Source organism: Verticillium dahliae, genomic scaffold, assembly GCF_000150675.1.
Source record: "Verticillium dahliae VdLs.17 supercont1.19 genomic scaffold, whole genome shotgun sequence".
NCBI classification, from domain to species: Eukaryota; Fungi; Ascomycota; class Sordariomycetes; order Glomerellales; family Plectosphaerellaceae; genus Verticillium; species Verticillium dahliae.
In genome coordinates this window covers 599,820-614,289 of record NW_009276939.1, presented here as the reverse complement: position 1 = coordinate 614,289, position 14,470 = coordinate 599,820, and the positions used below count along the sequence as shown (strand labels likewise).

Here is a 14,470-nt window from a genome sequence, read left to right as displayed (position 1 = left end):
ACATCCTAGTAGTCGTCGACCGACTCACCAAGTACTCCTACTTTCTCCCGTATAAAGCCACAGGAACGGCAGAAGACCTCGCCTATGTGTTCCTCAGGAACATTGTGGGACAACACGGACTCCCAAAAGAACTGGTGTCAGATAGAGACAAGCTCTTCACCAGCAACTTCTGGAAGTCACTCATCGCTCAACTTGGAGCCAAACATAAGCTATCCACGGCTTTTCACCCGCAGACAGACGGACAGACAGAAAGAACGAACCAGACTCTAGAGCAGTACCTTCGGTGTTATATCAACTACCAACAAGATGACTGGGTCACATTACTACCCATCGCACAGTTCGCATACAACAGCTCACCAAGCGAGTCAACAAAGGAATCACCCTTCTATGCCAACTACGGGTACAACCCCACAGCTTACGCAGAACGACGCGAAGCGCCAGACACACCAAAAGCAATCCACATCGCGGACAACATCCGCAAGATTCAGGACCAAATTAAGCTCGACCTCGAGCTCGTACGTACCAGAATGACCACGTACGCCAACAAAACAAGGATGAAGGGACCATCCTTACAGGAGGGAGGTAGCGTCTACCTTATCCGCCGAAACATAAAAACCAAACGACCAAACGACAAACTGGACTTCAAAAAACTAGGACCTTTCAAAATTTTCAAGAAACTCTCGGATACCAACTACCACCTCTCATTGCCAGAGAACATGAAGATTCACCCCATCTTTCATATAGCACTTTTAGAACCAGCACCACCGAACGCACCACTTGCAACCAGCGTGGAAGTAGAAGACACAAACGAATACGAAGTCGAAAGAATCATCGACCACAGAACGAAGGACAACCAGGACGAGTACCTCATTAAGTGGAAGAACTACGGCCACGAAGAAAACACATGGGAACCAATCAGGAACTTGAACTGCCCGCAGCTGCTGAGGCAGTTTCACCAACACCAGACTCCTCCGGCAACTCCCCTAAACCCAAAGAGGGCCAGTCCGCGTCGGAAGTCACCCCCATAAACGCCAAATCACTCTCCACATAATACTCATGAGCATTGAGAGCAGGAAGCAAGCTATCCTCCTCGTCCAGCTCCTGGATACCCCGACGAAACGCCTCGTCACTACGCTCCTTCACCTTCTTCTTGATCTGCCGAATCCGCCGCAAGCGATTCACGGCGTGCGACAGATCCTCCTGCAATTTGGCCAGCGCTTCTTCCGCGGCCTCTTCGTCATCTTCCAATTTCTTTTCGGTTTTTGAAAGACGCTCAACTGAGCCACCATCAGCCACGATAACCTGACCAGCGGAAAACACGATACTCACGAGAAGACGACACCAAAACACCGTCGCACTGACGACCTCGCTTCACACACTCCCCGCACCGCGCAGACTTCTCCGACATACGACATTTCAAACCTTTCCGGAAGCACCAGGTACAAGGCATGTCCGCGTCAGAACCCTTCGACTCGATTGAAGACGCAAGGTTGACGCGCTCAACGGTTTTCTTCGATAGAGGTTTTCGAATGCGACTGGACATCGTGTCACGGTTAGTAAAAGAGGAGTTTGCGGACCAACCGAATCTGGGGCAGGACCTACTACTTATGGCCGTTGGGACATCGGCCTGAAGGAGGAGTATCATGTAACAAGCACGGGTCGAACAACCGGCCGCAGACAAACCCCACGTCAGAAGATCCAGGGTCACTGATAAGATAAGGCTTGCCAAGGCTAGGTCACGTGACAGGATCACCAGGAAACAGTGATCCAGGACCAAGGATCACTATTATGCTTGGATCACCGTGAGCCGTGATCCAACATAAGAGGATCACGATATAACAGTGAGCCATCCAACATGAGCTCACCACCTAACACAACAAGGACAGGATGGCAGGTATATAAGGACGGACATTCTGGACTTGTAGATACATTCCTTCTCACGACAGTGATCAATCTAAGTCTTACCTTGTATTCATTGTAACGAGTGCGCAACGCCTTACGACACCACATCGTCTCAGAGTCACAACCTAAGCTTCTGCAAACAGCAACCCCAACCCTCTGACAGTGTTCCCCCTTCGGAAGCTGCCAGGTCGTAACACTATATTACGTAGCCTCTTAACTTCTCTATATTTAGCCCCCTTAAGACGGTATATAGGAAGTATCTTAAGAGCGTAGTTTACCTCCTCGATATATCGCCTATTAGTAAACGGAACTTCCTTCTCTACTATTAGAAGGCTAGGCGTAACGCTATTATATATAGCAATATTATAGGTAGGTGGCGTAGAACTAGCCTATAGCCGGTGAGTTCACTTTAGCCTCTCTTAAGCTCTTAGATAATAGACGAGGGCTATCCTATACGCTTAAAGACCCCTTAGAAGCGGTAGAAATATATAGACTTTGCCTTATAAACGCTACGAGGGGCGAAGGATCTACGGTTAAGCTATTCTATACTATCTCGGATCTATATAATACTAAGGGCCTCTATACGAGCTACGTAGCGCTTATTTATAAAAATAGGGAAGTCTCTAGATATTAAGGATATATAAATAGTAAAAGCAGGCCTCCGAATAGCTTAATTAAGCGCTTAATTAGAGGTATATAAGCCCTATAGGAAGACGAGGGTAGCCTAGGAGCCTAATTTAAGGTTCACTAATATCTAGGCTATTAAGGCTACTTAATTAAAGGCGCAGGCCCTCTATATACCGTTAGTAACGCCTATTAAGTATTAGGAAGCTAAGTTTAAGTCTTAGTGCTCGGAATTTCTATTGGAATAAGCCCTATTAGGTAAGTAATTAATATTATCTACTATTCTGCGCTACTATTCGTTCGTCGATTTTAGTGCGCGGAGTTAGGGGGGCGCGGAGTTGTGGGTGTGGGACTTAAGGTACATAGCCAATGCATGCCAATCCGCCTGCATTGGCTTGAACAAAACGCGGAGGTGGCGCCGCAAGAGCTCCTGTGGGTCCGCGATAAGCCCAGTTCATCAGATAAACCGAAGGTGGGGCTCGTGGACTCATCAGTGGCTCGCACTTCAACAGAACAATCCTGGCTCGAACCTCGGTTTTCTGTCTATTTAGCTCGCTGCGGAAGTGAATTCATCGTGAGGGAACCTGCCAATCTGGAATCAGGCCTTATTTTCTCAGTGTAGTCAAAAAATCAAGGCGAATGTAGTTGACCGGTATGGACTATCGGTTCCTGCTAAACTTCTTGTGGACGTGTTTCTCAGAACAAAGCATGTATAGTTTGACCTGATGACTACCACGGTCGAATCAGGGGACTTGTGATAGTGTCATGAGTAGACCATATGCACTTCATCAACTTGTGATTGTCAGGTAAGTAAGATCATGGGGGAGAATCTCCAGGCAAATCACAAAACTGCGCACCATGTATCACGAGATCCGACGAACCAGACAAAAGTTCCAACCTCATTGTCTCTAACAACCACTCATAAATTTATTTCTCGGCAATAGTTAAGTACTCGTAAGAGCTTTTGATTAGCCTGGAGGTATGCCATTGTGGCTAGATTTGAGGGAGCATTACTTTCTTGGTGTGCTACACGATACTACACCATCTGATTCAGGGAGTGAATTGTAACAACTTTTTAAATAACCGCGTCACCTGATGTACGATAAAAAATCAATACATCAACGCGTCCCGCCTGCTCGGTCTGCCTATTGCCTGAATGCCCTTGGTCACTCCAGTAGGGATATATTTTGGCAGGTGGCGAGAACATGTTCGCGAGCATGCTTGCGTTATATCTCTTGACTTCTAGTGATCTATCATGTGTAGCCGTCAGAAAGGTCAATAGCTAGTCTTCAACTGATTGTGCTATAAGGTATGCTGTATACTAGTGGCCTCCTGAAGACGTTTCCACAGCAATATAATATAGTATGAGCCCCATCGGCGACTCTCGTATCCCATCGCAATTGCGGCTATTGTCATTTTGTATGTGAACTTCCTAGGAACCTGCTCTTTATCAGATCACTAAGGCGACTTTCTTCTGACTCGAGCATCTTACCTCACTGCGTGTAGCTCATTTTAGCCTGCAGAAGGGTCTGAAGACATGACATACGACAAGACTGCCTTTACTTTTGGTAAACGCATGGTTCGGTACCAGCAGCCACGAGTCGAAACGTAACGCCGTAGTCATTAGTCCTAAGGAAGGCCTATACCTACGGTTGGAGCGGTACATTGCGCATCAGTGCATTTTGATAAATAAATCGGCTACGCTCTGAAGCACGTGGGTGTAATTCCAGGCTGGCCTGCGATGAACTACAACCAGGCTATGTCATTACAGCTCATCTGGTCTAATCAACAAGCGAGCACCAGTGCCGGATCCATCCAGACATCAACTGTAAAGATTGATGATGGAGTCTGCATGAGTGGGTAGGCCGTGACTGAAACCTCACTGCCCATGCGCATGGCGATTGCCCCCCTACACTTTTTACTCTCGCTGGTGGAAGACATGAAGGTCCAATAAAAGAACAAGCTGGAAAGCCACGGCATGCGCAAGCAGCTTTTACTTTGAGTATGTATTATCTTTCACCCAACGACATCGTCCGGGAAACGCTGCGGATGAGATGACTTCAAGCCCCCTTGGCCTTAATCACCTGCTACATCGTGACTTTTGACTGGGACCGGACTAAATAAATGGGCGACGAGATACCCCATGCGATAACTACTTGCTGACAATCTTATGCCATACTCCATACTAGTAGGACCACCCAGACGTCGAACATGCTGGGGCGAAGGTATAATTGCGGCCATCTTCGGGTCACACCTCCTGGACCGTGACACGCGATGAGGTCACAACGCAAGGTAGGTTTTTATGGCCGTCATCAAAAAAAGAAGCCAGTAATACTGTTTATGTACAAGTGTTAAGTACCAATACATGTTTTCATTGGGTTCATAACGAGGATCTCCTCAACGTCTGAAAATTAATGATGCGCCTGTAGTACATCCAAGCCACACACCCCTTCCTCATCTCCGCTGCTCGGTACCAGTGACACTGAATCCTCTTCACCGGCTCTCAATATTTCTTGATGATGGAAGCCTCGAAATAGCTTCCCTGCTCCTTGTCCCGTCTCCGCCGAGGCCGAACGGCTGGGGCAGCACGACAGAGGTTGGCGCATCGGCGCTCGGCTATCAAAACGCCAGTGAAGCCAATCAGCGCCGTTCGGTACGAGACACTCCCATCTGGTCGTGACGTTCAAGGCTGCATTTGAACATGACAGATGAGACGCACGAGGGCGTGCGTGTATTCGTCGTTCCAGGGCGTCGCCGGGAGCCTATGGAGCAGGCCGCTGGTCTTTTCCACGTTGCCACAAGCGCCCTTTTGGCCTCCCTGTTCTCACAAGCTTCGGAGGCGCAACAGTCTCTTGAGAGAGAAACGCGTCGGATTTCACCGATCATTACAAAGCGGCGGCATCAGAGATAACTACTAAATAGCTGATAGTAACGCAGCGGCTTTGATAGGGTGGGAACCCGTCGTTCGTCCTCGTTCCCATTACATTCGCTGTTGATTTGGCATTCCCGTTCCAGGTCGCTGAAGGCGCGGATGCACACGCCAAAATAGCTGCTGGCAATACGCAGGCCGGGCCTGGTCGAGAACGTAGACTGCCATTTTGTAGGTGTACCATTTTGAGAGATTACACACATGGGATTCCTCATTGCCAATTCTCCATGCAGACTCTGTCGCCGCCCCCAAGGGTTGAGTGGAGGTTAACTTAGGGATGTGTCGTCGCCTCGATTGACTCTAATGGCGGTTTTTTTAGCGGCCGTGGTGCTTTACCCAAAATGGCACAGGAGTCCGAAAACCTGGGCAACCTCCAAATCCACCGAAATTTCCCAGGTGCAGCTGGGCAATGCACTATCGAATCAGCTTATTCGATAACCTACGATTCAATGCTGATCGCGTTCGGCCGGCTAAAGAAGAGCCCAGACTAGCTGGGAGACGACCCAGGCCGTAGAAAGACCAGATCTATTGGTGTGTCGCAAGCACAACTGCAAATAGCCCGGCAAGGTTACGCCCGTATGAGCGTCTGAGATCATGCAAACTCCCGCTTCGACCCAGCGGTTGCGAACTTGCCACAGAACGTAAGCACCGTGATCATCGTGGCCAAAAGGCACGGGAGGCTACAGTCCCGGCGCTATAATCCACTGGAGGGAGGGTGGCAGGTTCGCGGAAGAGGCTGAGCCTACCCCGAGTGTCACGCTAGCCTTGGCTGTTACCTTCTGCCCGCCGGGTTCTAGATCCTGGTTCTGGGCGATCGGAACCGACAAGAGGGAAACGCTTGCGACAGGAGAGTTGTGGCCTGCAGGAGATCGCTGTGCCCCCTTTATTTCTTGGGTAGACACCTTCATTTGGGTTCTCCTGTGGCTGCAGCAACGATCATTCGGAAGAGGGACCACTCACCTGCGACGGGGGCGAAAAGGAAATAAGAGAAGAAAAAGCGTGCTGGCCCACTGCGCAGCCCGGCAGATCTCTCGTCCGAACGCAAGCCAAGAATTCGCAATATCGAAAAGGGCTTTCGTCTGCTAGGACCAGCAGACTGAAAAGAGCAGCATCGCGACATTGACTCTGACAATAGCCTGAAGCCACAGTGGATGAGGGCGCTAAGGGCCAAACATCAGCTCGCATCTCAGACTCCACGTGGAAGTGGGCTAACGGCGCTTGACTCGGGCAACTGGCTGGTGACAATTGAGAACGCCTGCGATAGTGCAGGCGCGACCACGATTCACAGTCACTATGATACACTCAGCCCGGTGACTGTGGGCATTTCAGGATGAACGGGGTAGCTCACTGAAACAGGTGTTACGTGGGTGAGTGCATTGTTTCCGAGGACGTGTTGAAGAGCAGCCCAATCCTTCGCCACCCATGTTAGGATAGTTCTAATCGTAACCTTAGAAGCGCTCCGAAGAGTTCAAGCCAGCGTAGGCTGAGCCCTACATAGTCGAGCGAAAGCCGCAAACGCCACAATAATACACAATGCTCCAATAGGCGATGCCGCGGGCGCAGCAGTTCAGCTTTGACGAGTCGCAGTCAAAGAAGACTCCGTCTGGTATGGAGAATCAGGGAACGGAGGGCAGGAGTAACTCTGCAATTGTCACTCTTGTGTCGTACTTTGTGGCACCGCGCCCGGATTTTGGACAGGCATGGAATGGCTAGAGGGCGGACGCAGTGTCGGCTTCCGAACAACACTGTGTTGAACACGCATCGCTGCAGGATCGTAGGAGAAACTAGATGATGTACGCTTGTCGGGAAGCTGTCTGTACTACGCAGAGCTTGCACGATGTGAAATACTGTAGACCATCGTTAAGACGTGGTAATGTCGAAACCTTGCTCGTCAGAGTCTTCCATCCAACATCACCTTCAATGAGGACAATCAACCTCCACCGCAGCCGCATGCCCCGCCGTCCGGAGCTTCGGAGGATGCTAACCTCAGACGGCAGCATGCATGGCCGCTCTTGAAGCGACTCGTGAATTGACGGGCTTGTTTAGAATCGTGGAGCAACACGGGTCGGAAGGGAGCAGGTGCAAGTTTGCTGGTGAGTGAAAATTCGATCCATTGCCTCGTGGGTGTGGGCAGAATCTTGGTAGAGAGACGAGGAGCTCGCTACACCCAGAGGCGATGCACAAGAGCTCAAGTAGTGTGACTGTGACGCGGCAGACGGCGTTGCAAATACCTGTGCCCAGCGAAGCATTTGTGGCGAGATCATGTCCGTACATAATGAAACGTACGTGTGAATAGAAGGAGCCATCGCTCGTTGGGTGTAGGTCAGGATACCTTTCGAGCCCTCTTCCGAATCCTGCACACATTGCGTCGGAAGGCAGCATGAGTCGGCTTGGCCTGAGTCGTGACATGAGTCGGGTTTCGCAGACCCGTAGGAGCGGATGCGTGGCGGTGGTCATGTCGATAGCCGTGATGCATGAAAAAATGGGCTCTAAATGGAACAGATTAGCGAGAGTTTTTGGAAGCTTGCTTGAGGCCGGTGTCACAGATGCTGTAGAGAGAATGAACACGCGACAGATTTCGTTCTCCAGCTGAAGGCCGTCTTTCGTCCACGTGATGCCAGCCAGCAGATTGAAAAGCAAAACCCCCAGAGAGGCAACCTATGCAGCAGCGCGCCTTCGTGTAACATTGACTACCCTGACAAGACGACATATCCCATGCACCAGGCCTGCTGGGTGTTATGATGGTGTTCAGTCTAAGGATATCGACGCGACGGGGGCGAGGCACGAGATCTGCCAAAACAGCACCCCAAAGGTGCATGATCTGGACAAAGTAAGACCTGTTCTAGTCCAGTCGGCTTCCACTTGTCACCCTTCAAGCGGAGTTAGAACCCGGTAGCTGGGCTATCTTTATTTTCCACCAAAGAATGGCTGGATTGTTGGAAAACCGACATGTGGTTGAGTGACTTGCTCGGCTGACAACCGAACCTCCTTTCTTCGATTGTGCAAAGCTGACTCCACGACACTGTGAGGTGGCCAGCCAGCGGAGGCCAGGGGGCAACGACTGCAGCGAATGTGCACGACCGCGCACCACTCGTGACGAATAGAGAGTAGACTGCTGTTGTTGGGGGTGGGAGGCAGGGGTTGAAGAAATGGCAAGCAAAAGTCTCAGAATCCCGAAAGAGCGTTTTGCTTGAGTCTGTACGAGGGTGAGCAGTCGGGAAGGGGTACGAGATGCGACGTGTACTCCAGATGAGCATGGCTCATCCGTAAACTCTGGCAATGATCGCAACCGCCTGTGTGTTGTGTCCAATGAGAGGCACCGACACCTGCACAACCGCCTCTGCATCCTTTCCCATGGGCTGGGAGGAGATATCATCGCCAGCCGACCATGAAAAGCTCGTTCGGGGGTTTTCTTATTAGCATGTAGAAAGGTGACAGGGAACAGGGCGCAAGAAGCGAGGTCGCGTCGCTGCAATGCGAAAATCGTCATTCATTTTGCAGTCGTGTGACACGATGGTCCCATCCATACGGGCGCGTCATGGGGTCAACCTCTGAAGATCTCATCGCGACTACGGCTAGATAGGGAAACGCTCGTACGGCGCGCATTGAAGGTATTTCGTTTCCCAAATCATGAAACACGATGGAGCGAGCATGCTGTAACCCCCCCCCCCCCCCCAAAGACGCCCACTCCAAGCTCGATGTGACGCTGTAACTTGGCGAGCAGCGGCAAACGGTGGGACCGTGATGGCAGGTGATGACGCCGGACGGAGTTCGGACGGAAGACGGGGGAAAAGAGGGCAGGGGATGACAACGAACTGGGACCTGCATGGCGGACCCAGCTGAAGCCAAGTGCTGAGAGGTTGCCGCTCACCGTCGACAAGGTCGATTGATGATGCCCTGCAACCTCAGCTGTTCATGACGAACGATCGTGTCGTAGTGGGTAGTAGAGCCATGTGGAACGCGGCGGCGGCTGAGCTTAGGCCAAGGTGTCAACATGCCCACGGACGCCGGGAGCCGATGTCACCACCGCATTGTCAAATCTGAAGCTGCAAGGGGTGGTTGGGAGAGGCGGCAAGCCCTGGTATGAAGAACCACGGCCGGGCAACCTTCATCCATTGATCGACCCGTCATATTGGTGTGGGATGAACCTCGGCGGGACTCGAAAGAGATCGTTGGATGATGGGTAGGTCTGGTGGGTTTGGGGTTGCATCGAGGCCAGCGCGCCCATCATGGGTTTGGCATGCCCAGTGGAGAGAGCCCAGATGTGGCACCATGTAGTTGAAGACTTGCGCTGGGCCGGGCTGTTTTGCGCCTGGTGATTGAAGTGAGAAGTGACTGATGTGTTGACTGATGTGGTGACTGAAGGGTGGATGGAGCAGTTGCGCACGCTCGCGCCCGAGGCATTCAGTCAATCACCCAGTCGAACCCAGTGCTCTGGCCGCAGCTGCCTGAGCGAAAACGTCAAGGGCTGAAAGCTGGAAGGAGCATCCATGACGCAAGGCTAAGCCCGATCGAGTCGACGATCCACCAAGACCGCTGAATCTGCGGCTCGAGGGCTTGTTTTAGTGCGTATTAGGGCGTTTTAGCGCCTGTGATGGCAGCGCGGCAGCACCCCGCAAGAGCCGGCAGGGGGCAAGGGCAACCTGTGCAGGAGAGGCAGTTGAACCAGGGGAGCAGCCACCCACTCTTAGGCACTTGCGCCGGCGGACGTCACTTCCGCCAATGGCGCCGACAACAAGAGCGGCTGCCAATGCCTCAAGGGCGTTGTTGCCCAGCCTAAGGAGGTAGGTAGGCTGAAAGGCAAGGTACCTAGGGAGGCAATGCTCGATGGACACTTGGTGAGGGCTTCTCACAACACCACCAACGCAAGCAGCATTGCGGGGCGCAACGACATCACCAACTCTTCGCCAGCTCACTCACCCTCGGTTTCCCTTCGCTCCCACCATCATGTTGCCACACACGTCCCTCATCCCACTCACGAACGCATCTCCATATCGGTATTTGTCACCTCGCGCTTAGCCGGACGTCATCAGTCAGCTAGTATCGCGAACAGCTGACTACCGATTACACTGATGCTTCTTTGCAGGCATGCGCCTACGCCGCCCACGATCGCCGTGAACCTCATCACCCAAGATGACCCACATCGACTGTCTCGTGATCTACTCTACGCTCCTTTCGTTCCGTTTCGTTTCGTTTTGACCGCGCACGGGTACCAATAGTGCTATTGCGTCTTGGCTTGCGTCCCCCTCCCTCAAGGCAGCGCCCAGCAACAAAACAATTATTCCTCATCCTCTTCGCCCCTTATCTCGTCCCAACCCATCTCGCTGGCTTGACAGGCCCGCCGAAATGAAAAGTGGTCGTGTCGATCTGGGGCATGGGGCACGGGCATGAATGTGCATGGGTACGGATTCCGCACTTCATCTCAATCATCAACCACCCATCTCCGTCTCGGCCGCTCTCCCGGTTCCGAATGGGAGCAGATCGACCACCCTGACTCGAGATGCTGGCTAGGCCTTGAGTACCTGGGCCACCCGAATTTGGCAACTCACTGTCAGGCGTCTTTCACCTTCGGTGGTTTGCCCTACGCCAAGCTGCCCGGGCACCTCCATGCTTGTCCAGCGCAGGCCAAACCGGTAATGATTTGACAGGGGACCGCCCCTGTAATCGGCGACTAGCTGTCGATCCAGCCCCATTAGGATGTGGGGGGACTACCTTTGAGGCCTTGCGTCGAGGGCAAAGATGCTTTTGCTTGCCAGTCCTCTTTGATCGACTAAACAGCCGCAAAATACGCCGCCTCTCATCAAGCTGGATTGTTGGGATCACGGCTTGTCTCTCAGAGATGCAACCGTCCGGCACAACCTTGACCATGCTCACAGTCGCGGCAAACCGTGAGACTGTTCCTTCTGAAGGACAAGGCATATCCCGGCCCCTACATGCCGCTTCGCTGTCGGTCGCTTGTGAGGAGTCGCCAGCCTCTAATCTGATTACCCCCGCCCCCTTTCTCAACGGCAACAGACTCCCTCGTCCTACGTTGCCGACATGGCAGCCCCTGGCTCTTCCATGTGCGGATCAGACAGGATGGATGGCGAAGATCTTGGTATCGCCTGGCCATTTGCAGGGCGTGGGCGTAGGAATCTAAGGCCTCATTAGCAGTGCTACATGGTACGTTCGCACCGCACAACCCACACTCTCACAATCTCCATCCCAAGGACGTCCCCATACCACCTCGAATACCGAGTCCTGACAGGCGTGATGCAACATCAAACGAGCCCCCCCAAAACAGACCCTGACAGACCCCGGTCCCTTCCGCCAGACCTCCCTGTCATCCTGTCAGCAGGGAACTCCCTGCTCACGCTTAGGTTCGCCTACCGAGGGCAATATCGGTCACCCAGGGCTCTCCCTCGCTCCGGTTCCTGCGCCCGTACCCTACTCTATCCCGAGCCTTGTCCACGGACGATCGGAGATGCTTGCTGGTACGTCGTCAGACTTTCCGCGATGAGGCTACACCAGTTAACCAAGCTCAGTTACAGATGAATGGGAAACGCTTGTAGGTAAGTGTGCTTCGAGAGAGATTGAGGCCATGCTAGAGACGCAGCATGGTACACGACTGACTTGAGGTATATCTACCTGGTCCTCTTACAGAAGCCATCCTATCTTAAGTTCTGCCAAGGTCAAGAAATCAATCGTCTAATTGTGAACGTGGGTGCCGTAAGTCACGCTTTGTTGAGAACACGAATTGTCATTGCTTCTGAGCGCTGATCATCCCATCATCCAAGACACTTATTGCAGGGAACGAGTCTTACGATTAGCCTCCCCCAAGATCTGCTGTCAAATTGTCGATTCTCCCGTAGCTCAACGTCAGTTGGGTACTAGTATTCGATAACGTCGTCTAGGGAGAGACAGAGACGTCTGTGCCTGGCAGAAGCAGCACCTGAGGAAGTGGAACTTCACCGTTGCATCGTCCAACCAAGAAGAACGAACACCACGAGTTCAAGTCGCAAACCACGACATCTATCCTCGATCTGTAAGTTTTGAACACACCGTTTCCCCCACCTGCCGCAATCGCTCCCCGAGTCAGTCGGTCGACCGCCCCCCACAGCACTTGCTTGTTCACTGGCGGCGTATTTGGCATCATCAATCACCTTCCGACGCAATCCGTAACCCAGCTTGCGGCCACAAGAGCTTGGTAGATTGGCTCTTGATATGGCCCACGCACTCGAAGGGAGTCAGGGCAGAGGTTGACGATCCTTGGGATAGCGGGCCTCCCAGGCCTGGCTGGGATTGTCACATATCTCCCGTGCCCATGGTCTTCGAGCCAGGGGTGCCGACGACAGCCAAGCCTGGAAATACCGTACGCAAGCCGTGCCGTCTGGCCCCGACCCAGCCAGTTCTGCGGATCATGGCGCCTCGGCCGCTCTGCTGGGAGTGGGTGATCCGTCGTCTCATCTGGCGTCGACGATGAGGCCGAGATGGGATGGGGGACACTTGCTCTCAACCCCAGCGAGAGGTCTGCGTTTCCGATCTGGGAGGCTAAATGCAAGACACATCCCCTCTGCCGGTGCGCTCACCGCAGATGTTGCAGGCGGACTGCCGTGGTGCTTGCTGTTCGACACCCTGGGAGAAACGAATCCACTGATCGCCCTGGGAGGTGCTCCGTACCTCGCTCACCGTAACCTGCGCTATGATCACTCATGACTGACTGACCAATTATGTGGGCAGGGCCGCCAAAGCAAAACCACCAAGTCCCTGGAGATCCAGCGTCAGCTTTCAGGGGCCCCCCTGCCATCCCAAACGCCAGCGAGCGAGCCAGCCGCGCCGAAGAGACGAGAGATCGCCCAAAAGCCGCCTCGCCCATCTGCGCCCAGCTCGGGGCAATTCGCGCTACCCCGGTAGCCCCAGGCAAGAGATCGTCATTTGGCAGCTGCGTCCCGGAGCTTCAAGGAGCCGAAACGACGCCATCGAGTAGAATTTGGGTTTTGCCCAGGAGCCTGAACGTTTTAGCATATGCTCCGGATACGGCGGTGGATAGGGCGATTCATCTCATATTCGCGACTGTCTGCTGGTCCCGCAGGCAACGAAACAAATATCTTGATCTTTTTTTTCGTTACCTCCTTCTGGGTCTTGTCCTCCGGGCATCTCTTGTAAGTCGCCGACTTTGTACCAGTCGCCCGGAAGCAGGGTATAGCAGAAACTCAAAAGCCGACAACGCAGCACGAACCACGCACGCAACGTTGGGGAGCAAAGAGAAACTAAGGTGAGAACAGTCTCATCTCCTCATGTCTGGCATTCGCATGCTTCTCGTCGGCCCTCCTTTGATCAGTGTCTCGCCACCTACTCCGCCGACATCCAACAACCAAGACCAGTGCGGGAGAGCCACAAGGGTTCAGCCGGCCGGCGGCCGGCACTCACATCAACTACAGATGGACGGCGAGATTCGGTGGAACTCGACGACGCTTGTGTTGCCCATCGCAAAGGATACGGACGTTCCCTCGTTTCCGTTAAGCCCTTCCCGCTCACCAATCAACCCCGCCACGACAGTCGCAAAGAGAAGCGACGAGACGGACAGAGCAGAGAGTCGGGCAGAAGGGACGGCGGACGGACTACACAGGGCTTCCTGAGCTACACCATCCTTGGCCGTTGGTGTGCGCTCGATTGGGCTGTCGTGGCTGGCGCTGGAAGCTATGGCCAATCACGCTAACACATGGTTCGCAGTAAACAAGAAGACACACGGGAGGCCGCCTTACAGCCACCCCCGAGTCCCTACAGGTCGATCAGACACGCCCCTCCATCTGCTGCAGCCCAGCAGCACAGGGCAACAGGCGACAGGCGACTAGGCTACCTGCAAGCACAGGCCCGACAAGGGTTCTGCCGACTTACACACCATTTTTGGCTCTTGGGCGTCTTCACCAAGGCGTCCATCCCACCTCCGATCTCCGTACGTCTGTACCATCATCATTCGTCGTTGCTTTTCTTTCCATTTTGAAGCGGTGCACTGCTCTACCCTTCTCTCGTTAC

At 53.1% G+C, this 14,470-nt stretch overlaps 1 protein-coding gene across 1 annotated transcript; it reads right to left on the bottom strand.

Annotated features, from left to right (window-relative positions):
• Positions 1–268: 268 nt before the first annotated feature.
• On the bottom strand, positions 269–1,688 carry VDAG_08254 (uncharacterized protein). The gene is made up of 3 exons (XM_009657631.1): positions 1,603–1,688; positions 1,330–1,535; positions 269–1,277 (listed from the first exon to the last, which is right to left on the bottom strand). Exons 2-3 carry the CDS (start codon positions 1,448–1,450, stop codon positions 916–918), a joined length of 483 nt encoding a protein of 160 aa, XP_009655926.1. The 5' UTR covers positions 1,451–1,535; positions 1,603–1,688; the 3' UTR covers positions 269–915.
• Between the last annotated feature and the right edge of the window lie 12,782 nt (positions 1,689–14,470).

Coding starts and splice junctions, on each gene's coding strand:
- VDAG_08254 (XM_009657631.1), bottom strand. CDS start 1,450: ATGCCTTGTACCTGGTGCTTCCGGAAAGGTTTGAAATGTCGTATGTCG. Junction 1,278..1,329: donor TGTTTTGGTGTCGTCTTCTC/GTGAGTATCGTG, acceptor ATGGTGGCTCAG/TTGAGCGTCTTTCAAAAACC.